The sequence below is a fragment of the Phoenix dactylifera genome, unplaced genomic scaffold (assembly GCF_009389715.1).
Source record: "Phoenix dactylifera cultivar Barhee BC4 unplaced genomic scaffold, palm_55x_up_171113_PBpolish2nd_filt_p 001247F, whole genome shotgun sequence".
NCBI classification, from domain to species: domain Eukaryota; kingdom Viridiplantae; phylum Streptophyta; class Magnoliopsida; order Arecales; family Arecaceae; genus Phoenix; species Phoenix dactylifera.
In genome coordinates, this window is record NW_024068582.1 from 84505 (window position 1) to 109871 (window position 25367).

Genomic DNA, 25367 nt, shown 5'->3' on the forward strand with positions numbered 1-25367 from the left:
GTTGGAGTGAAGTTCAGTGCTTGTTGCTTCTTGATAATGGCTATATATTTGCTTTGTGATTGCTGACTGCCCTTCTGCCATCTCTGTACTGTAAGATGGATTATCTAAGGGCGAGTATGTGGATGACCTTGATTGGAAAATGTGGTGGTGCAATGTTGCTATAAAGATAGCTAAATAGCTTGAAGTTGTGATGCCATTTATGCTTCCTTGTTAATGGCAAAACGTTGCCCTTTATGAATGATGCCATGGTTTTCTATTTCATGGAGAATTGTATTAGTCGCACTCTACTATTCGTTGTTGATCGAGGACATTGCATTGCTTGCCAGCTTACCATCATTTGCTTAGGTAAAATGCCTCTTTTTGTGCTATATAAGTAGCTTTCTACTTGTGAATCTGGTGCCAATTTTTTGCTCATGCATTACCTCTGAAACTCCAATTGAATTGTTGTGATTCCTTGGATTGCTAACATCTTAATGTAGTGCTATCTAGCATCTCGTGCTTCGTTCTCCGCCATCTCTCTCCCATTTTAGTATGTTCTCTTTCATGCAGCAGTGGTCAAGTATTCGATTGCCATAGATGTTTCAGAAACTGTTTAGCTAAGTGAAATCCTTATAATCCAAATTCTATGATGTACACCTCTTTTGGGTTCTCGAAGCTCCTGGTAGCCACCTTGCCCCACATCACCTAAACATTAATGGAGTCCATGGTGTTCCTGTTGGTCTGCACTACTATGGTAATTGGTAAAGAAAAGTTAGGTAGATCAAAGACTAAAGTGCCTTTTGAAATCTATAAAGTCCTGTCAACCATCTTTCATGGCACTTTTTTAGTGACGGTATCTCACCTTTCTTGTGTTGGCTGTATCCATCCCGTCCCACCCCTCTCTTGTGACTCTCTTCACATGCTCATCTGGACAAGGGTCATGAGTCATGACAAGGACTCCATCCTCTCCCTCTTCACATGCCCCCACTCAAGTTTGTCATCTAAAAACTAGGTAGGAATCCATTTTGGATGGAATCAAAGGCTAAGGGCCTTGGTTTTACACTTTAAAACATGGGAGGGTGATGTGGATGCATTCCAAACATTGGAGTTTATTGTAAGCCGAGAAGAGAAGATCATCGGCTACCTAACCTGGTATCGGTCGGCTCTAAATCCGAATCGAGTTCTTGGATTTGGCTGCCTTTGTTTAAGTTATGCCAACAATCATAGAATTTGTTCCTAGGGATATTCTTAGAGGCACACACATGAATTGCAGTCTGTAAGTGCTGAGAGGGAATAATTGAGGAAGAAGCCTGGAAGGAACAATATACAGTGTCAAGTGATTCAGGTCTTAATGGTGGTCCATGGAAGTTATGAAGATCATCTTGACCAAGGTAGGCCCCTGGGTAGTAACCTTGGAAGTCCTAAAAGACTTGTATAGGTGCATTGTATTATTGTTGTTTGAATAGTTTAATTAGCAAATATCACATGCCTAAACAATTGATAGTGATGGTTTTATCAAATACTAGCAGAGGTATCATACTTCTACCTCCCAGTAGTGTAGGTGTATATTATATTTTTTGGAAAGGTTAGGGATACATGATTTGTTTATAATGAGTGGAAGGAAGAGTCTGAGCTACAGATTGAAATCGATCGGGTCGGGTCAAGTATGCTCGAAATCTAATCCACTTGAATTACCTTGGATGTTCTCGACTGAATATTATCTAATTAGGGTTGTTCTGGTTCATGTTAAGCACTATAGATCCATAAGTTGGATCGGTTTGGTTTGATCCGGTTGCAGATTTGTTCTCTTTGTATTCAACTGCTTCACTAAGAGCTTATTTCTTTGATAACTTGATTAATCAAGTATTTCAAGCATCGGTGGAGGACAATCAATTTTACCAAAGATTTCATTAGACCAGTCAAACATTTGAACTCAAACATGGTTGAGAAGGAGACTGGTCTGTGGTGTGGATCCATTGCTAAAGGAAAGATTCTTCACGCAAGCCCTTGATTAATATGCCCCTAACCTGCTTACCCTTGATGTAAACAAAGGACACGGGGACCAATCTCACCATCTCTCTGCCACCCCTCCACCGAGGGTCGCTAAGGACATCGGCACCGAGACAGAAGTGTGGGTTCCATATTCTAAGGAAGGGGAGGGGGTTCGGGAGAGGGAAAACCATGCCTTGAAACAATCGGTAAAAAAAAAAAAAAATAAATCAAAATATTAAGCAAATTATTTATATCCTTGGCATTATCCTCCTTCTTGTTACCTGTACTTTAATATAAGGCCATGGTAATAATTACATGTGCTCCTTACCATGTTAGAGATAATGGGAATACATATAAAAAAAAGGGCAGAAAAGTTCATCAATCATTATGTTTTCATTCCTTGACTCCATGACCATGATTGTCTATAGTACTAACCATTGATGGAAAAAACTAGTCATGAAGATGGGGGTATATATTGGTTGAGTCTGAAACAGATTGATCCTAAAAAGGACAAAAAACAATATGATTTTATTACAGTTTTCTTTTAAAGTTGGTGATATGTATCCTATAATTCTCTGTTAAGTGGTGATATAAAGGTTGTCTAAATTAATGATGTTGCAGTATAAGGTCATAGTGAGAGCTGAGGGCAGCCCCACCTTTATGGTCCATAGAGTGGTCTAAGAAACATGTGTTGCTTGGCATATATTCATCTCTCTTTTTCTCTTTGGTCCATTATGTTGACCAGCCAATTTGCTTGAAAGGTCGCACTCTCGCACTTTGGGATCCCATTGTATGATTGATATTATAAACTTAATTGACAAAATAATACGATGTCAACAAACAAATGAATTATCTTGCAGCCTTCGAGTATATCTGCACATTAACTGCTTTTAATTCCTATAGTTTGATTCTTGAGAAAATATATTAGTTTGGCCACAACTTATGGTCATGTTGGTAATACCTCGTCCATGGTTTCTCCTTAATTTTTTTTCTATTAAGTGTATATGGTATTTTGGTGCGCAATTATTGGAGCATCACTTGTAGCATTTATCCAGTTGAAAAGGACCGATGTCAGTGCTTCAACGTCATCTAAGCCTCTTTTTGCCTCTTTATTAAAGGAGAAGCAACACTTTTAGTACTAGTTATAATGCATGTGCAAATTATGGTTACTACTAATAAATTTTAGATATGTGATAAATTTAGAAAGATTCTGATGTGAATTAGGTAATATATACCTTTTTTTGTAAAATTATTTAAAATATATTTAGCATGTTATATTGCTAATTTAAATAACCATAAGTCTCACTATGACAAATATTTTTTTTTTGAGTACCAATTTTTGACGATGTAGGGACCTTTGTTATACATGGAATAATGAAAAACATCTCTTTTATTCATAGAAATCTAGCATTGCTAAAACCCGCAAGGCAGAAATTTGGTCAGGGTTATTATGAATTAAAGTTGGAAAATATTGTCATTTTTTATATAGTGTTAGAGGATTTATTTTAATTAAAGTTCGTTCTAGCGTAATACAAGAACTTAGATTTGGACTCAAATCTATGTTCCCCTATAATACAAGAGAATCGTCCAGCATTGTAATATGCTTTAAACATCAAGGATGAGCAATTCGACTAATAATCTCAGGCACTATAAAACTTACTTGAGTATAGCTTGAGATCAAGTTAAGCTAATTGTAAGACACCTCTCTCTCTCTCTCTCTCTCTCTCTCTCTCTCTCTCTCTCCTATGTGCATCGATGCTCTTAGCCACATTTATGATCTACTGAATTAGTGCCAGCCCATTGAAGACCAGTGGGGCTCCTTTGTCCATGGCTCGTGAAAGAAATGGAAGCCCCCCTCCCCAAGCCAAGGCTTTTGTGGGCCTAGTTGCCACGATTATTGGCCCCTTTCTATCGGGCCCCAACACTGACGTGGTTGCTGAGCCGGATGTCGTTCCTGAGTGGAGGGAGCAATCGGATCAGACCGGATAAGAAAGGTTGGATTTGAAAAAAGATCTTAGAGTGTCTAGGGTTGGGCCAGGAGGGGGCTCATAACGCCTTTTTTTTTTTTCTTTGCTAGGTTAGTTAGGAGCTTGCTAACTAACCTAGCTCACTCTCTTCCGCGTGAGAGTATATAACATATGAAATAAGACATATAAAAAGTTCCCTTCTCTTACCGGAAAGTACTGGAAAGTCAAGTACCGGATTTGGTCGAATACAAGACAGATTAAAAATCCGTCAACTCAAATCCGACCTATTTATTAAATAGGTCAAAAATCTGGACTTGAACTTGTCCATTTCATTAAACATGTAACCTAATCCGGTCTATAATGAGTTAAATCAAATTAAACAGGTCAAATGATTAAGCATTGTCATCTTTCAGAAAATGGCTCTCGGAATAGGAGAAATGATTAAGCTATGTGATGCTTCATGAATGGTATGAATCGGCATGTATGTTGGTGCTGCTTTGTCTTGGACAATTTTTGGTCATCAACTTTGGTCGCAATCAGCCTGTTTGATTTTGGTGTAGTTGGGTATTCTGTTGGATGTGCCCTTGGTTCCTTCTTATGTTGAATAGATGGAATTGGTCCGTGATGTCATGTATAATATGTATTCAAAGTCAGAAGTGCTGCTGCCGTGCTTCTTGGGATGTATATCATGAACAAACACTTGGTTCAAAAAAGGGTAGTTTGATGGAAATTCCACTGCATGCGCTAATGGAAATCATTTGTATGAACCAGTATAGACGAAGGATTGAATGCAAAAGTTGTGGAATCAAAAGTGGCTTCACCTTCCTCTTCCTTTCTTAGATGTACTAGAATAATATTTTTTTTATTAACGTGATTCTGTATCAACCTATATTAGTTTCTTTTGTTAGCATAATCTTGCTAGCACAACCTGTATCGTATATATTATTTCATGTATGGAGTCTGTATACGAGTATATATAATTTCTGAGCTGCACCGAATGCAAGGAAAGAAACAATAGAGAAATAAATTCACGTTTCTTTCTCTCTCTTTTTTTATTATTTTTTTCTTCTTCTGCAAATATTTCAACAAGACCTATGGGCGGCAGAATTGATGAATGGTCGCATTTGGACCTGATGGTACTGCAGGAGGAATCTTGATCGGGAGGAACTCATGACACTTTTCTCTTAGATCTTCCGCCCAAAAAACCTTTTCCCTCATAGTTGCATTACATTGTCAGACATTGGAGAAGAATCTAATTAGGGCTGAATGAGAGAACTCATAGAGATACTTTCTTCCAAGAATTGATTGATATACCCAGCATGTACCCGGGTCCTTGGCTATTGGGCGGCAATTTCAACATCACCAAGTCATTAGAGGACTGAAGAGGTAACCCACAGAGTGTGAAGGACAATATAGCCTTTATGGACTTCATCTTGTCACTAAATCTAGTAGACCTTGATCTAAAAGGCAGAGACTTCACTTGGATTAATGGACGATTGCACCCTTCTTTGGCACGTCTTCACCGATTTTTACTTTCAGCTAGCTTTCAGAAACCCCTCTTGAGCACCACCTCAGTTCTTGTACCAATTGCTTTAGACTGCAACCTCAGGTTTCAATGCCGAATATTTTTAGATTTGAAGCTCGGTGGCTCGAAGAACCCGGAAATTCATGACCTAGTGAGGAGTAATTGGCGGGGCATTAAAGATGCATCTAACGTGGCGGCGACATGGGTGGAGAATCTAAGGAGAATCAAATCTATCCTGAAACCCTGTCCTTCTCTAAGAAAATCTCAAGAGAGTTGAAAGAAAAGATGTTGCATGACGTGAATATTATGGATCTTACCACTGATGAATTCAACAAAAGAAGAATTTTACAGCAATCCTTGGATGAGTTGTATCATACGGAGGAGATTTTTGGAGACTGAGCTAAAGTTACTTGGCTTAAGGAAGGGGACAGAAACATCTCTTTCTTTATAAGGTGGCTTCCGGAAGGAAAAGGAGAAATCATATTGCCTTCATCAAGCCATTTGCATCGGACCGATCTGTGTCTTTACCTCAGGTCATGAATCAAAGATTCCTCCTAGGAGTAGGTCTGTGCCATGAATGTGAAGGAAACGACAAAACGAGATTCGAAGGCAATGAATGCTCCTGTTTATTGGTCTGGATATGAGATCTTTCCTCCACTGCTTCTTCTTACGAGCATTAACATTTCCTATCCAGATTATCAGGCACTTGGTTTGAAACCATTTAGCTTGTAAATATGATTAATCTTCAATAAAAACTGGGTGGCTTTTTTTGCCTCCCCTTTACATCCAAAAAAAATAAAAAATAGTATTGAGTATCATAGCAAGAAGACACCTCTCTTCATCTCCACTCCTACTTTGAAAACCTCTTCGGCCTCACGTAGTTGTTGAAGCCCTCCATCAAGTGGAACTTGATCTATAGTAACCCAACAGTCAATTTTAATGATTTGGTGCAGGATTCCACAATTGAAGAAATCAAAAGTGTAGTTTTTCCTTTTGATGGCCTCAAAGCTCCAGGGCAAGATGGTTTTACATTTGCATTCTTCAAAAGCTACTGGGATCTTCTATGTGATGATACTGTAGTGTTGCTTGATAACTTACACAAGGATGCTCTTGACCTATCTAGATTGAACTTTGCCAACATTAACCTCATCCCAAGAAAAGAAGGCTCCCTCATTACTAAGGATCTACGGCCCATTATTTTGCTGAACAGCTTCTACAAGATCATCTCAAAGGTATTGTCTGAACGACTTGCTAAGTTTCTTCCTTTGCTTATTGATGAATCACAGTTGGCTATTGTAAAAGGGAGGTCCATTATTAAAACTTTCTCAGCGCGCATGAGATGATTGCCTATTGTAAAAGAACTGGATAGAAAGGAGTCTTGTGCAAGCTAGATTTTGAAAAAATATTTGATAAGATAAATTGGGACTTCTTATTTGCGGTGTCATAGGCTAGAGGCTTCCCTTCGAAATGGAATTGGATATGGAACCTTCTCTCTTCTGCTTCTGTTGGCCTTCTATTGAATGGATTATCTGGAAGATGGATTCAATGCTGGCAAAGTTTGAGGCAAGGAGACCCACTCTCACTTGCTCTTTTCATCTTCGCGATAGATGTTCTTTCCGGATTAGATTGAAGGAATTGACTGCAGTAAGGAGTTCTCTGGCATCAAAAATTTTTTATTTGCAGATGGTATATTGCTATTTTGTGTTGGTAAAATTGACAGTATTATGGCAACAAAAGCTATTTTGCTTGGATTTGAAGGTGCCTCTGGATTGAGAATAAATTTTTCCAAGAGCTCTATTGTATGCTTGAATATGGATGAAGAGGGAGCCAATAGATTCGCCTCCTTGATGAATTGTAAAAGGGCTCCCTACCTTTCACTTACCTATGTCTCCCATTATGTGACTGAAAAGTTTCAAAACAATGCTAGATGCCTTTGCTAGAGAAAATTAATGCAAGATTGGCTATTTGGAATGGGAGGATACTATCTTAGGGAAGCAGACTAACTCTTATTAATTCAGTTTTACCTGCATTGCCAACCTACTACATGTCAGTGTTCAAGTTTCCCAAATAGGTGTTGAATAGAATTGATCAGATACACCGGGCATTTCTATGCAAAGGGAGGGAGACAATCAGTGGATTTTAATGCCTTGTTAATTGGGATAATGCATGTAGATCCAAGGAGCAAGGAGGCTTGGGTATAAAAAATAGTGAACAGATGAACCTTGCTCTTCTTGCAAAGTGGGCATGGAAATTCACCCAGGATCCAATAACATATGGTGGAAACAAATTAAAAGTGCATATTATATGTAGAAAAAGGCTTGGGATGAGAATCAAGAAATGCTCCAAAAAGCTCTTTCCCATTTGGAAAGATATTATCAAGAGTATAATCTATCTCCCACTTATTCATTAAATGCCTCTCTGCACATAGCCTGTAGAGCACCATTAAAATTCAGCTGAACCTATGAGGCTGGCCATCAAATGTGCATGATCTTTGGACCTACTGCAGGCGCAAAAAATTTCATCCATTAATACAGATAGCAGGGGATCAGCTATGTGCAGCCCTATGTTAGGTAATATGGAGAGAAAAAGAATGTAGGAATCTTTATTGAAAAGAAGCCTTCCATCCGGTCAACCTTGAGCTTTGCATACATTTTACTCTTGGGAGCCACTATGTAGTAAGAAGTCAATAAAAAGTCATGTCAAGCTATGGAATAACCTAGTATTTCCTGTGCATTGCTCCTCCTCTTGTACATAATTTCTTCATCCACTGGGGGGGGTTAAAAAAAGACAGAATTGTAACAGTCTTGTAATGGTTTTGAAGGAAAATATGGGCTAAGACGGAATGTTCTTTCTTTGGTTTTCCTCGGCAAAATCCGCATCTTTGTAAGCACCAAATTCCTATATGGTTAATTAATAAAATAGGGTCAGTTCATCTCCCTCTTCAATCAACTAACAAGAATTCAAAATTTTACAGAATATTATCAGCGCACATCTGATGCAAGAATAGCATCTTTGTAATGGTAAATTTCATGCTCTTACATTCACTATGTTTTATCATGGATATACTTGATTATTGATTTGCTTCAGAATTTTGACCTGTCACAAAGACAGTAATGCTTCAGCGATCACCAAGGTAGGAGTTCCCTCAAATTATATAATAAAATGCAGAATGGGCATGCCATTCATGAGCTCACTCATAATTAGCTTGATTGAATAGTTGATGAGCCTAGCTAGACCTAGGCTCCATTTACTTGAGCTTAGCTTGATTAAGCTCGAAATATGAATATAAACTAGTTCAAATTTAGCTTGACAGGAAATGAGTTAACATGATTTGACTTGATTACAAACAAGCCATGGTTGAGCTACGCCTTGTTGGAACTTGGCTTGTTTACACCCTCCCCCTTTTTCTTTTCCCCCCAGGTTAAATACATGTTAAAATCATTAGTTTCACCGTTTTATTCTAAGTCAGTGGCCAACAAATGTCTGAGCTCCATGGTTCAGTAACAAGTAACAGAAGCAATGCCTTACCTTTTAGCCGCAGCATGCCGTAGGATTAACTTGTTCAGGTTCGTGGGAATGGAATTGGTAAGCAACAACCTCGTGCAGCAAGAGGGAACCTCGCAACATGATAATATAAATGGCCAAACCATAATAATCATAAATTGTGATGCTATCCTGATGGTTAGGTAATGGACTTCTCAATATCACCTGAACTTTCAAATGGTAAAGAAGAAAGAACACAAGGAGTTCATTCATACACAACCACCTCTCATTTGATTCAGGGAATGAGAAGGGTGCACATTCAGACAGAGTTTCGAAACATAATTCCGATTTATAGCTAGCATGCTTCTACAATCAAAAGATTTATCTTTGCGGCTTGCAAAGGTGGAAGCAATGATACTGAAGATGTACAAATTCCACCAGATGTGACATGTTTATTGTAGCATAAATGGCAACAATTTTAAAAGAGAATATTTACATCAGATTCTCAATAGTAAATATGATATAGTTTAGGTAAAAAAAAATGACATAATTTTATGCAAGTCAAGTGGGTAGTTGTTTACTCCATATGGCTTGACAGGTTCTTTTAGTTCCAATTTAGAGATAACATCACCTGCTTTTTGGTCAATCTGGGTCTTCTAACTTTGGCCATGATCAAATATATAAACACAGCTTTCACAATCATGTAAAAAAGCTTTCAAATTTTCTTATCATTCTATTAACAACTGGCTTATTACAGGAACGCTAAAATATACTCACTCCATAATGCAATAACTTATTACACATTCATCAAAAGGGGAAAATAATAAAAAGCAATTAAAAAAAAACTTAGAGTTGAGTCACAAGATCATTAAAGAACGAAAAAAGTCTTATATCCCCATTACAGCTTAGCCTTTTGGGTCTCTTTAATGTGGAATAATTGCTAAGAAAAGCAATCATGCAAAAGAAAGAACAAAGAAAGCATATTAATGAAAACAAGTGTTTGGTTCCCGGTAAACACACTTACTAATATTACTGATGATTTGGAGTTATACACAGATAAAATGCACGGTCAGCATTGAAGCTCTGACAGGGTCCTCGAGAGTCTTATGATATCACACATATAATTTGAACAAATCTGAGTGCTTCTTCTAACATGTCATTGCCTGAATCATGATTAGAAGCTAAGTCAGCATCTCTCTACATACTTTTCCTCAATATAAAGAGCAACACTTCAGTACTGAAAAATAGGAGAATAAAAACATCATGGTCTTCACTACTCTAAAAGCCATAAGCGTACCATAGCTAGTGAATAGGTGGATAATTACAAATAGGATAATAATTTATTCTGTATCACAGAAGTTAGTATGGACCATATTATGCTCTCTCTCTCTCTCTCTCTCTCTCTCTCTCTCTCTCTCTCTCTCTCTTACGTGTATAAGATCAGTTCTTGATGGTGTATGTGTTCTATATGATCTCAATTAAGGTTTATCGTCTCTATACCGGATCCCGTACTGGTACCATCTTACTATACTGTCGGTATGCAGTATGGTATGAGACGACGAGGCATACCGAATGTCAATATAATATGAGATTGTGTACCAGTTCGGTACCAGCTGTGGTACGGTACTAACTAGTACGGCAAACCTTGATCTCAATATTAAAGCAATATAGAATCTATGTATGTTTGTGTATTTGTACATATTATTACTGCAAACATTTTCTATTTATAAATGTGTCAAGAGAACAAATATGGTCAAGGCTTGTATGCACTCACATAGTCATTGAGTAAAAGTAACTAGAACTTGGAGGTAAGAGCTCTTCTACACCAACTTTTGTGTTAGGCGCTGATAGTCGCCTTTTCAATTTATCAGCAAGCACCCCAACTTCAACAGTGAAAACTGCACAAACTGGCCGGTGATCAGAAAATTTTGACTCACCTCGAACATAGGATAACTGCACAATACCATCCCCATGCCATAGTATGCGATCGCACCTGATTAATCATAAAGCTCATCAAGAGCACTAGTTACAGCATACTAGATATAAGTGATCTAAAGATACAAGATATCTTGAAAGGGTTCCTAACCTCTCAAAATATCATAGGTGGAATTTCATGTACCATATACAGCTTACTTGCACAACATATTTTGTGTTAAAGTTGATATAACCATCATTAGCACTTAATAATAATTATGCAATAAAAATAAAAAATAAATTAAAGGAAATGCTATTGTCCTGTATTTACTAGTAAAAAGATTTGTTATAGCCTGTTTAGAGGGTTGTACATGACAGGGCACATATATTTCTCTTTTTTCATTACGGTGATCATATATTTATCTATTTTTTATTTAATATGTCAAATGAGGTAGAAGGCAAGTCATGACTTGTGCCAATCTAGGGTTTTTCACTCATACCTGGTTAAAATGTCAATGCCAATGGTAAAACTTACTTTGGCAACATTTCAGAGGTTTCCATGTACCATATTCTAACTTGGGAGGACAATATCCTATCATACTTAGGAATCAGAATTGTCAATTTATTAACATTTGGTTGCACTCTGGATTTACGTCTTATAACATGTGCCTCAGAGATGGATGTAGTTCCATATGTTGAGCCTTTTCCTTTCTCTTTAGGTAAAATCTTTCAAAATCCTTAGAAGGTTGCTTCTTGGTCACATAAGCATAAATTTTGTAAGTAATGAAGCAGGTTATGATGGCTTCCAATTGACTAGGTATATATGTCCATGGCAGGACTGCCAGGACCCCTCTTTTGCACAAATTTGCCTAAAGCACAAATCAGGAAATAAACAAATAATATTTAGCTTTGATATCAAATGGAGATCTAGTTGTAATATGTTTTATACTTAAGTGGACCATGCCTTGATCTACTAAACTGAAAATTACATAGGAAAGGCTTGTTTCTAAGTTTCTTGTCGAACTACTCACTTATCAATAGTATCATCTATTAACAAAACAAGAAACTCTTCAAGATCGTGCCTATATGAGCCTGTACAGTCCACACATCAAATCCAATCATTTTCTAAAGTTGCACAGCTTTGGGAGGAAGAACTCTCCAAAGTTTTGAATAATTAAATAGAGTGCATATCTAGGCAAGCTTAACAGATGGGTATCTAGCATACCATGCAGGATTTCTTCGTTTCTCTTTTGATGTCACACACTCTTCAGTGTAAACATCTGAGTTCATGGAGTACTTGTAAGTTGGAGGAAAGCAGATTTTCCCTTCATGCCATCCCTTGAACACTCGCCCAGCTTCTAGTTCGATCTTAAGCTATCCACAAAAACACAACAGTTGTTAGGAACTTTACCTTCTACATGGTTCATGCATATGAATAAACAAATCACAATATATGGATCTCTATAGAAGCATATGACTTTCTAATATAAAGAAGACATAATTTTTTCTCAAATGAAAAAACCAGTTATACACCATTGCTATTAGATTTATGCTAAAAATGAGGACAGGACATGAGATTCATAATGCTTCAAATAATCTAAATGGCAATATGAACCACATGAAGGATAGAACTTCATTGAGATTACTGCTTCTTACCATGCCTGGCTTTAAAATGCATATGATTAGCTACTTGATCGATTCACCATTACCTGATCCTTCTCAAATAGGGCATCCCAATTTTCCCCCTTGAGAAGCCTCCTAGTCTCAGAGTAGCTCAGAGCAATTCGGTAATTCAAGTCGCCTAACCATATGACCCGACTGATTCATATTGGAAAAAAATAATTCTAGAGGTTAATGTACAACAACTAAATCTTCAATTGAAGCTGACTAGAAGTACAAAGAGACATGCTTACTCATGTTCAAGAATTTTTTCAGGACTTCTTCGACCAGGTGTCTTGCAAATATTTGGGAACTGTGTATTCTTTAGTATCTCTATAACATCAGAGTTTCTTCTAAGTTCATCTCCTTCTTTCTCCCCTGAAGCCAAATGACAGCAGACAAAACAAAAGCTTGTCTGATGCAAAGTCATGCTCACTGAGACGCAACCCTGCAACAAAAGTTCCACCATCAGGGTATACTACCACTAAGAGAAAGCTTCACAAGACCAACAAGAAGATGTTTGTATCATAACATTATTGTTAAGATGTGTTTGAACAGCCAAACGTTGCATTAATTATTGCAGGAAGTATATATGTGCATAAATAAATTGAACACATAAATAAATTGAACTTGACAACTCAATGTTATTTTGGTACTCAGATGCATAATGATCCTAAATTTAAATAAAATGAATATGTACTGAAGAGTCTCATTCACTGTAGAAAAGTAAACATGAGTAACCCTTATATATAGATTTTGTTGGGTGATTTGGTTATTCTATTTGTCATGAATTCTTGACAGAGCCTTAAGATTCCTAAGAGATAACGAAAACTTTATGATAAATATAAATAACAAGAATGTCGATTAAATTAATCCTTACCTTATTACCAAGATAGCCCATGATTCCGCGCCCTACACAGCAGACTCTAAGATGACCTATATGTTGGACAAGTTCTCTCCTAACCCAAACAGTTACAAAAACTCCCACCATCTGTTTGCTAGCTATGAGGCAATACCTCAGCTGGTTAGTTGTTAAAGAAGTTGCACCATTTGTATCCATCGCCATGAAGTTGCTTCTTTCCTCCTGTTCATGCTCTGAAGAGTTCTTTTCACTTAGACAGGCATAAGGGCATCTGAAACATGAATCTCTATAATATTTCTTTGCCACTTCTGCAGTGCAGTTGCAGGCCTTGAGCCATCTTCCATGCTCTGTTCTGAATATTTTACTGACTGCTTTAAGTGAAGGTTTCTGAAGGAATAATAGGCTATTGATTGTCTTTGCTTTGCTAGCTGCATCAGCCTCTTGTGGCCTGTTTAAGGCTTGGTTTATCAAAGCGAGCCATTTCACTGCTGGTTCACTGTCTTCTATAACAAGCACATTTCCGGCATTCAGAGGGACTATTTCCTGAAATCTGATAAGAATAAAAGGAACTTAAGAAACAGATGGCATGAGTATAACAAAGTATTAAAAGAAAGAAGAAATTCCCTGGAATAATAACTCCTGGACAGCCAAAATATTTTCTTATTCAAAAACTGATCTAAAAGCCATCAGATAATCTACTTTCTGATTTAAAGAACTAGACATTAAATGGTATCCAAGTAAGAAATTATCACAAGAAAAAGATATTCAAGTTAATTCATCATGAAATAGTGCCAAAACTATGGGACTTGCAATGAAATAAAATATTATAGAAATGATCATCTTAGCATTCATTTCGCTTATGCTATAATGTTAAAATAGATATCATACCCTAAAACATAAACATCTGCTTGATCATTGGCTGGAAGAAGTTCATTTAGGTTCAGTTCATCATGCGGGGGTTTTCCTCCAACATTCCATGTTGTGACAAATAACCTAGACAAAAAAGAATGTTAAAAGAAAACACATAGAATCAGGAAAAAAAATGATGGATACTAGACTTCTTAAGCCCATCAGAATACCTGAAGGTTTGAGTGTCTAAAACATTGGATACTGCAGAAGAGACGTTACTAAGACTTATGTTCCCCAGCTTTGAAGTAGAATATTTTTCTTCAATGTTAGTTCAAAATGAAAAAGAAAAAAGGGAAACAATCAATAGAATGAGAGAAGAAATCTTGTTGAATCTGATTAACTATGGAAAACAAGAAAATTAAGAATCATAGCATTAGAGAACATACCTGAAAAATTGTTCATGAATTCATGCGAGGAAGTGGCTGAAAAAGAAGTGCTCTCTTCCAATTCAGCTGTTTTGTTGGAACATAATGAATTGAAGTTAGGAATCAGGAGCAAAGAAAGGTACGAGAAGAAGCTAGAAATACCGAGTAACAGAGTTTCACCTAGCTTACCAAGCACATCTTCAAAAGCACATTACTAAAGCAGTAAAGACTATGCTTAAAAACCAAGTAACAGACCAGAAATGCTCATCCCTATTTGTAAGTTAGCAGCTCAAAATATCTTTCTTTTATTCCTTTCTGAGAGTCTTCCTTTTGTGAGCTTCTAGCCTTTTTCTTGGTGAAGTCACTTTCTTTACAGTTTACCCTAGTGAATTTGCTTACAGATTGACCACAAGAAAATGGGATTACATTCTCAAGCAGCGTAAAACCATAATATCTAAAGGTGATTAATTTAGTAAATCGTGTATCCACTAGCAAAAACAGATAGCTTCCCATCGTTATGTAAAAAATCTAAGAAACATGCAGCTGCAATTCGAGATGGATAATGATAGCAAGACTAATGTGCTTTTCTTGTTATTGCAGTTAGGTACTACCATTTCAAAAGAAATAAAATTTGCTAGCGAAAAACAGAAAGCAAGTAGAGGCAAAGGTGAATTCTTTGAATGTAGTAACATTGACATTGCTTCTCCTCTCTCTCTGAGTTTCTATGTATCATAACAATATCCATTTCTCCTTGCTAGAAATTGGTACTGCCTGTCAATTTTTTCCTCATTAAATTTATAATAGAGGAATCAAGAAAGATAACTTGAAGTCTATTTTTCCTTAGGTGCTGAAAGCGATTGACAGGTCAGTCAATTCGATCTCTCTCTCTCTCTCTCTCTCTCTCTCTCTCTCTCTCTCTCTCTCTTTCGAGAATGAGGATGGGAGCTCCACCTTTCTTAGTCGAATTTGGAACTTTTCCCAATTGGAGGCATTAAGGGGAGCAGTGCCGCCAGGTAGACTGGTGCTCTTTTGGCAATGCCATGGATTCTTTATCGCCAAAGGTCATAATTCTTCCTCTCCTAAAAAAGATGGTTCTTTCAGCAAAAAAAAAAAAAAAAAAGATGGTTCTCATAATACTTTGTAACCGAATGCAAATTCACAAAGTTGCATTTTGCTGCCAATCAAACATGTGAAAACAAATTTCTACAATCATTTTAAATTTAAATTATATAAAAGTTCATATGCTAAATAAATTTACAGCAAAAATGAGAAGGCTTTTCTTGTAAAGAAGAGAGAGAGACAGAGGGAGTCATCTTAAGAACTTCAGAAGTTAAAAAGAAAAACCAAATGGATGTCTTAGGAACCAACCAAAATAATTGAGCGACATTTCATTTCCCTTGGATATTTTCTTCTCCTTCCCCCCGAAGACTTTTGGAATAAAGGGCTGCAATCAAAGCCACAGTATAAAATTTTAGTTCTTTAGAAGAAATAGTTCATTATACACGCCAGAATCGGTCCCTGACGCTCAGGTTCCTTGAGTAAAAGGGAAGGAAAGAAAGCAAGAGCGTCCACAAGGAAGTAGAGAAAAGTTCATGAAGTAGAGGCAATAAGCCAAATACCTTCCTTCTCCTTCCAGTCCTAAATCTCATGTTTAGAATCCAAGCAGCTTCTCTCAACCAAATCTTTGGCTAGTGCTGCAATGGCTAACCCACCAAAATACATATATCATTTCAGGGAAATAGACAGAGTAAACGCCATGAAACATAACAATAACATCACAACAACAATGACAAAGCTCTAACAAACGACTGAAGTCAACCTTTAATCTTTCGTCCGTCTTCAAATCAAATTCCAACGGCATCAAACAAGAAATTATGCAATCTAATACACCAATAGAACCCAGGGACCAAAATTAAGAAGACCTGTGTTGGTTTTTAGCCAAAGTTTATCGTACATAGGCTTAAAAGAAACAAAGAAACTCTTTTTCTCCCCTGTGGTGCTTGTTATCCCCAGAGTTTCCACCTTTCTGGTTTTAAGGCTTCCAAGTTCCAATCTTTTGCCAACCTCTGCGATCAAATTGCCGACTTTTCAAAGGCATTTACAGGGAAGGGTGGTAACCAGAAACATCGGGAAGAGGGAAACAATGATCACCAGAGCGCGACGAGAGATCTCGAGATTGGAGACAACGCATTGAAAAGAGAAATCCAGAAGAGCTCCAAAGAGAAAGGAAACAACTGGGTATGGGCCCATCCGGATTGGATATAGATGGGATATGCCGAAGTCTAGAAGACGGCGGCTTCCCCACTATACGAGAAACGCCGTGGACTGCCTCCTGGGTCTCTTCTGGGGTTTGCCGGCCCAAAGAGAGAGCAGTCAAAGGCTCCTTTTAGATGTTTGAGGGGAGAACATGGGAAATACTGCACCTCTGTCATGGCCTGTTTGTTCCTTTCTTCCCGCGACCTAAATGATCTTTGTTGAATTAATCTCTCTTCTCACAAACCAAATGGTCCGTGATGAATTATATAATAAAAATTACTATTTGATCACAAAAATTTTAAATTAGAGTTAGTTACATTAAGGAGGATAATTTGTGCTCAAATTTGCAGGGCGGACTACAGGAATTTCGATGACAAGTAATTTTGATGTATAGAGAAATTGGCTAAGTTCTTCGAGATCTATTTGGATGAAATGATAGCATAACAAGGTCAAAAATCGGACGGTGATGGGATTTATACTCCATTGTTATTTAGTGGGTAATATGGAAGCAAAGAAACAATACGAATGATACCATAAATATGATTGAGAGAGTACATCCCAATCAAAGTTTGAGATTTTGATTGGCTTTTGTTATGAAGGCTTGTTTCTCTTAATTTTCTCATGTTTTTTCTCTTGTCTGATCCTTTTTTTCTTTCTTTCTTTTTTATTCATTTCATTTTTAATTAAATGGGTTGATGGATAATCTCCACCCTTTTACTGATAAAGCAGGGGAAAAAAATGAATGCATTGGTTAGTATTGTACAATATAGTGCAAAGCATGTTATCATATTTTGACACAAATTAACTTAATTTGTCGTAATCTAATATAATTTGAGTACGGTTTGGGATGAGATAAATCAAAGCATAAGCAATATATTTGTAAAAGCCTACAAGCTTTTTTTGCTAGCAAGCGGCCCAGAAATATAGAATTATATAAAATTTTATGCCTTAGCTATACGTATGTCGTTGTTTCTGAAATGAAGATTCAAAACAGTAGTAGAAATTTAATATACAACCTAGTGGATCTAGCTAATCGAACGCTTCCACTTTCTTCCTTGATGACAATGCAGGGCGTAACATTTTTAACAATTGATAAGATCACTAGAGCATAATTTAGATGGGTACTTATCATCACTTTATTAAAATTATGAAAATTGTATATCTAAAATTATAAAGTTGGAAGGAGGAAATGAAGGGATAAAGAACGCATGAGAAATTGGAGAAAAATCATAAGGAAACCATCAAGAAATTAGTCTAATAATTTTTGTATGTTAATTTTGGTAGGAGGTAGGCATATAACATAAAAATTTCAGTTGGATATCTAGAGATGAGTCTCAATCGCTTCCACCAATTTGGATGGATGTTTATAAAAATTTAGCTCATTCATGAGCTGTGTGGTTTTTAAGCTTCACAATGGTGAGAACATCAGATTTTGGGAGTATAACTGGTTAGTGACATTGTTATTTATAATATATGCCCGAGTGCTAAACACGAGTGCCATGGCGGCTTAAGGAAACTTTGCTGATAGTTGGACCTTACTAGGGTGCTAGGGTGTATCTTTCGGACAAAAAAAAAGGATTCATTTTCCTTCGCACGAATTCCATTGGTCACTTTATGATAGGGGATAAATGCTAGAATTCGGAGTGCTTTGAGATTTGTGCAGTGGGTGATCCAATGGTGGATTCGTGTGAATCCTCTGGCCCAACCCCTATTCCCTTACTATGCCTTTTACCTTTATAAGTGGATCAAGAATTGAAACAGTTCCAGCAAAAAATTATTTCGGTTGGGCAATCAAACGTGGAGAATAAACCTTACTGGAAGCTAACCATCAACATATCCTTCTCAGTGTCCTCTTTTTATAAGGTATAAGAGAATGGAGGATTTCTTTGCCCATAATTCAAAGCCTTATGGAAGGCCCCTATCCTGGAGAATATAAGAAACTTCACCTGGCTCGCTTTGAAGAAGACACTCAATACCGAGAACCTTGTGAACAAGAAAAGATGGAAGGCAAACCCTGCATGTATTCTTTGTGCAGATGACTCTAAACTTGCAGTAGATTAGGGTATAGTAGGAAGGAGGGGGAAGGATCAAGTGGGATGGAGCAATCGCATGCAACTAAAAGTGTCAGCTATTATCTTTTTATCCATTATAGTTAACTATCTCTATGTTAGTTTCAATCATGGATATGTCTCTCTTATAATTCAGATGAGTAATTAGTAGCCAAATATTTGAATTCAAACAGGTATGAAAGTAATCTGGGGACTCGATGTCATACCTTATCCTCATTGTAAATGGAATAAATTAGTCTATTTTATAGTCTTAGTTCATTTTTATCTCTTCTTATTGCTTAATCTGTATCTTTACTTATATCACATTCTTTTTTAATGATAATAATTATCTACAACAATATATTATTGCTCCTTTATCCCTCAAAATGTATGCAAAATTTTGTGAACTGTGGGATAGTTACATCGATGATCAATTACATAATGCTTTTGCTTTGTATAAATCTTAGCTAGTTATTGTTAAATCAATTCTACTCATCAAAGTACGCTTTTTATAATTCTTTTCTTTTTTTTCTTTTTTCAAGGGAACTTATTCTTCTTATAATCCTTGAAAGAGATTAATAACTAGCTCGCTAAATTCTAAGAGAAATGGTCAATCAACTTACTTTAGTAGAATGGAACCCTTCTTCAATCAAGAGATCTCACATTCAAAATTATTGCTGATATCCCTATTGTAGTTCTTAAATAAAAAACTTGAAATGATTTGCAAGATATTGATCAACCTTAGTTCTTTTGTTTCTCTCTTTTAACTTTACAAATTTCATATTCATTTATCATGATACCATTCGAATAATAATATTTATAATTTTTTAACTTCAAGAAAAGAAAACTTAAGTTGGGTAGAATTACATGTAACTAAAGCCGCCCACATCGGTACCCTTTGTGGATTATAATTAGTTTTTTCTATATGACTATATCAACTTTTTTATCTAGATATCTCCCTAAAATTTAGAAGAAAGATCAGCAGATGAATTTTTGAATTTCCAGGCGCATGCCTCATCAATTAGAGATGATACAAGAATAATTTGAGGTCATATCTAAATCTCACCTTAACTAATTATATAGGTTACCTAAATTAGATCTGGCAACACTTTTAACCAGTTGTTTGTCAAACATTTAAGAAACACCTTTTCATGAATTCTCCTAATTGTTCGCTGTCGGACCTTAAACACCCTGATCAAAGCTCGCCCATGTATCCAATTGTTCTTGTACAGACAGGTAGTAGCTAGGTTTCCATTTGTCAAGATTCTACATCGCCGGAATTGTGCTCACTTGGATGCAAGAGATGCAATCAAAACATTGAGCCAATCACTATTTCTTTGGATGCAACGAGTCAGGTAATTTGGATAAGCTCGAGAAACATATATATATATATATATATATATATATATATATATATATATATATATATATATATATATATATATATATATATAGAAATTATGTTCAATAACATTGTTAGAATATTCTGATGCCACTTCAATGTTCAATGTTCTTCTAAAAGGGTACAAATTGAAAGTAGTGCAAAATGCAATTATAGCTAACCACCCTTGAATCAATCCTAGTTATCAACATCTGCACATCCTAACTTAAATGAAGAAATACTCTCTGCATTTCAAGGCACCCATGGTTGTAATAGAAGTTGATGCGAACATAGCTAGAAGTTATTTTCTCGGGCCATACCTAAACCTTTCCTAGATGTCGTAGGGTTGTGGATTTTTTTTTATTTTTTTAATTCTTCCTTTTTAAATTGATTCTGTACCTACAATGACTACCTGAATGGAACATGCTAATGCATACGTACCCAAAAAAAGATACTGATTCATGGGTTAGTGATAACAAAATCTTAAAAGCATTCCAAATGATAAAATTAGTTTGAAATTCTATAACTCTAATGCAAAAAATTACATAACTTGTTAAAATATTTGCAAAAGAAGAGGAAAACAAAAGAAAAAAAGAGAGAAAAAGAATCGTATCTCAGGCATTATATATACTAGTATATAGACTCCATGTAAAAAAAAAAAATATAGACTGATATAGGATCATGCTAACAAAAAAAAAAAAATATTATGGCTGATATAAGTTGTTATGTAGTCTCTAAAATTATACTAACATAACTCTCTCCTAACGCTAGAGTAATTGATAACTTATAATCATCAACTATTAAAATCAGTATATGTTCTCGCCCGGTTGAAGCTGCATTAGTTTCATGTGGTAAAGGACTAATGAAGATTGCTTTTTTGAAAAGCAAAGTCTCCCATGTGAAATATGAGGATCTTGAAAATAAGAGAAATTCGTGAAAAATGGAATGAGAGGATGGCTGATTGTGATCAAAATCATGAATTCCTCCTAAGTCCTAACTGTATGCACGGTTGTTTTGCTAACAATAGATTTCAAATTTAGGAATCCATAATGTGCATGGATTGATTTGAAAATAATCTTGAATCTAGCATGTTCATAAATGCCGCCTCAAGATGATATTGAATCTAGTTAGTTTCCAATTATAGAGGATAAGAGTATGCTCAATCTAGTACAGTTAATGCGTTGGTCCTCTTCCAATCTAGTTTGAGATCCCATCCATCAACATTAGCCTTGGGATTCTTCTTAAAGAAAAGTTAGTATTCTACGATAAATAAGATTAGATCATAGAATCTTGTACGTGAATTTAGTTCAAGCCTAACGTCTCAATCAAAGATAAGCTTATATAAACTAGGAGAAATCTTCGAGCCTATTTGATATTGCTTTTATTTTTATTTTTGTTTTTAATGATATAAATACAGAATTAGAGACAAAAAAATGTTTGATGCTATTACTTCTATCTTTATTTTTCAAAATTATTTTTTATTATTTCTAAAAATTAAATAATTCTTACTTTCAATATTTTAAAAATAAGAAACTCATTTTTTTCACTACCATAATAAACATTGTCATCATCTCCTTTACTGCCTTGGCCGCCGCTATTATTGCCCCACTTCCACTTATCACTGCTCTCAACCACCACTACTGTCTCTACTATACTTGTCACGCCCCGAACCCGAACCTAGGCCCGGGACGCGCCAGACGCCGCACACCCGCACGGCGGACCGCACGGGCGTGCAAGGCTGAATAATCAGACACTCAAGTCACAACATCAGATCACAATATCAATACTAAAAAATCTATCATTTATGATAATCAAATCAATAATTCAATTTCAAATGTCTCAAATAAAGTTGATAACATTTATTTACAAGATCAATTATTTATGACAAAATGAATCTAAATCTATCTATGTCCAGTGTCATAAGTCCTCTCCTCCCGAATCCCCCATCAATCATCTCCTGCAATTATGTCAAAAACAGGTATGAGCTACAACAGCTCAGTAGGTAACAACATGCATAAAGTCACGATAACATGTATTAAAGCATATGCAATGTAACTACAGGTCATGTGCACAAAATAAATATGATGATCCGCAAACCAATCCGATACTCAAGTAATATATATATACCATCTCAGTCTATCACATCACGCATAACATAATCCACAGATCAAACCGCATGACTACGGCCACATCACCCAGTGGCATGGTCACACCGAAGTGTCAACACTCTGCTCCTAATGGAGCCCTGCACCGCAGTGCTGCACCCCAGGGTGCCCAATCTCTGCTCCTCAGAGCATGCTCCGCAGAGCCAAAACACCCCATAGTGCCGGAACTAGTTCCTCATACAAGTCGACAGGGCCAACGTTTCCACCCCATTGGCGGGAATCCTAGACAATAGTCACGCGGTCTCCAAAATCACATCCACAATTTCCAACAATCAAACTTAATATAAACATAAGTTTTCAAAACCAATATCTACATAATAGATTTTCAGATGATCGATTTCCAGTCAAAACATGCTTCTAAATAATAATGATGCCAAGAATATAAAACATATCAATATGCTGGAAATAATCATACACATATGCATAATACATGTAAATCATACTTTGAGCAAGGTTACCTACCTGGGCTCGCTTAAAAATCCCTGCCACAGATATCACGAACCCCTGATTAAACATAAATATTAATTATTTAATTAATTAAGAAACATAATTTAAACTAATTCCAATCCCCTAAACTCCTAAGTTCATAGATCCAAGAATAAGTAAACTAGATCCCAAAAATCAGAATTCTTTAGACCCAAACCAATTGTGGCCCAACACAGATTAGGCCCAAATGAACCAGACCAGATTACAGGTCCAAATCAGATCTCGGGCCCAAACCAAACCAGCCCACAAATCCAATCAGACCCAACTCAGCCCAAAGACAGGTCTCTAGCCCAAATTCTTGACTCAAATTCAGACCCTAATCAAAACCCATTCACGGAATAGGTGGAACCGGTTCATAGTTTAGACTCGGTTCAAAGTCTGGTTCACCATTAAAGCACAGATTTCAAAGCAAGGAAAAAAAAACACCCAGGCCGAATAAAGAAGAAGAAGAAGAAAGAGAAGAAGAAGAAGGAAGAGAAGAAGAAGAAGAAGAAGAAAGGAAAAGGAAGGAGGGGGGGGGGTGCTGGTGGTCCCGGTCGGCCCTCGGCGGTCGACCGTGGCCCTCGGCGGCGGCGCTCGGCCAGCCGCCGTCGGCCATCCCCCTTCATAGGCGGCGCCGGACGGGAAGAAGAAGAGAAGAAGAAGGAGAAGAAGAAAGGGAGGAAATAGAGGGAGGAAAGAGAGGGACCGGGGCTGGGAAGCCCGGCCCCCGTTCGCCCACCTCCGGCCGAACCCGTTTCGGCCGGATTTGACCCCGGCCGGCCACCGTCGGCCGGCCGAATCCCATTAAAAATTTTCCAAAAACAGGGGATGAAAACCGGTTGTCATCCCTCTTTTCTCTCCCCTTAAATCCCCAAAAAAACACAATAAATAGGTTGCCTTTCTCACCTCTAGTCGTCGGCGTGGTTCCCCGGCGGCGATGGCGGCTCCGGCAGCGGCGGCGGCTCCGGCGGCGGCAGCGGCTCTCAAGGAAGGGGAAAGAGGAGGAAAAGATGAGTTTTTTTTTAGAGAGATTGGCTCTCAGAGAAGAGAAATAGGGAGAGAGAGAGAGATAGAGAGGGAGAGGGAAGAGGGGAAGAGGGAAGAGGGAAGAGGGGGGGTGGTGTGCGGAGATCCCGCTGGCCGTTCGGCCGGCGGGTTCATCGTGGGAAGACCACGATGAATAGACTGAAGTCGGCATCCATTGCCGACTTCAGTTCATTGGGCCCAAGAACGGGCCCAAATTTCTGGTCTTTACACTCTAACCAACTAAAAAAAAAATTTCGTCCTCGAAATTAAAACATACCTCAATCCGAGAACAAGGCTGGATACTTCTCTCTCATCTCCTTCCAGCTCCCAGGTGGCTTCTCTCTCACTATAATTGCTCCACTGGACCTTGACATATGGATAGTGCGTCTTCTCAAGACTTGGTCCTTCCTATCCACTATACGGACAGGCTGCTCCACATATGTAAGATCGGCGCGAAGCTGCAAAGGTGCCACATCAATCACATGATTTGGATCAGCAATATACTTCCTCAGCATGGAGACATGAAATACAGAATGAACTCCCGATAGAGCAGGTGGAAGTGCCAGTCTATAAGCAACAGATCCAACTCTCTCGAGAATCTCGAAGGGTCCCACATATCTCGGACTGAGCTTGCCTCGAACTCCAAACCGCATGATCCCTTTAGAAGGGGATACTCTGAGGAACACATGATCTCCGACCTGAAATTCCAATTTCCGCCTCCTGATATCTGCATAGCTTTTCTGTCTGTTCTGAGCTGCTCGGAGTCGTTCTCTGATCAACTGAATCTTTTCCACTGTCTGCTGCACCATCTCTGGACCCAAGATCTTCCTCTCCCCCACATCATCCCAACAGATAGGCGATCTGCACTTCCTACCATATAGAGCCTCATAAGGAGCCATCTGTATGCTTGCCTGGTAGCTATTATTATAAGCAAACTCTACCAGTGACAAGTGATGATCCCAAGAGCCCCTCATATCAATAGAGCAGGCTCTCAGCATATCCTCTAGAATCTGGATGGTCCTCTCAGACTGTCCATCTGTCTGTGGATGAAAGGCTGTACTGAAGCTAAGGGTGGTCCCCAAAGCTCTGTGCAAGCTGCCCAGAAATGTGCCACAAACCGGAAATCTCTGTCTGATACAATGGATACTGGAACTCCGTGCAGCCGTACTATCTGTTCGATATATAATTCTGCCAGCTTCTCCAGTGTCATCCCAGTCTTGATTGCCAGAAAATGAGCTGTTTTGGTCAGTCTGTCTACGATCACCCAGACTGAATCATGACCTCTAAGGGTACGAGGTAGCCCTGATACGAAATCCATAGTGATATGCTCCCATTTCCACTCTGGAATCGGCAGAGGCTGTAGCATAC

General features: G+C 37.6%; 1 protein-coding gene across 1 annotated transcript; it reads right to left on the reverse strand.

Moving 5' to 3' along the window:
* Nucleotides 1–9950: 9950 nt before the first annotated feature.
* Nucleotides 9951–16360, reverse strand: LOC103707672 (type I inositol polyphosphate 5-phosphatase 10-like). The gene is made up of 11 exons (XM_039121863.1): nucleotides 16275–16360; nucleotides 16024–16099; nucleotides 14677–14742; nucleotides 14461–14548; nucleotides 14270–14374; nucleotides 13400–13931; nucleotides 12774–12967; nucleotides 12570–12678; nucleotides 12086–12234; nucleotides 10721–10939; nucleotides 9951–10109 (listed from the first exon to the last, which is right to left on the reverse strand). Exons 1-11 carry the CDS (start codon nucleotides 16302–16304, stop codon nucleotides 10103–10105), a joined length of 1575 nt encoding a protein of 524 aa, XP_038977791.1. The 5' UTR covers nucleotides 16305–16360; the 3' UTR covers nucleotides 9951–10102.
* Nucleotides 16361–25367: the final 9007 nt, after the last annotated feature.

Coding starts and splice junctions, on each gene's coding strand:
- LOC103707672 (XM_039121863.1), bottom strand. CDS start 16,304: ATGAGATTTAGGACTGGAAGGAGAAGGAAG. Junction 14,549..14,676: donor ATTCATGAACAATTTTTCAG/GTATGTTCTCTA, acceptor CTAACATTGAAG/AAAAATATTCTACTTCAAAG. Junction 13,932..14,269: donor GCAGATGTTTATGTTTTAGG/GTATGATATCTA, acceptor TATTCTTATCAG/ATTTCAGGAAATAGTCCCTC.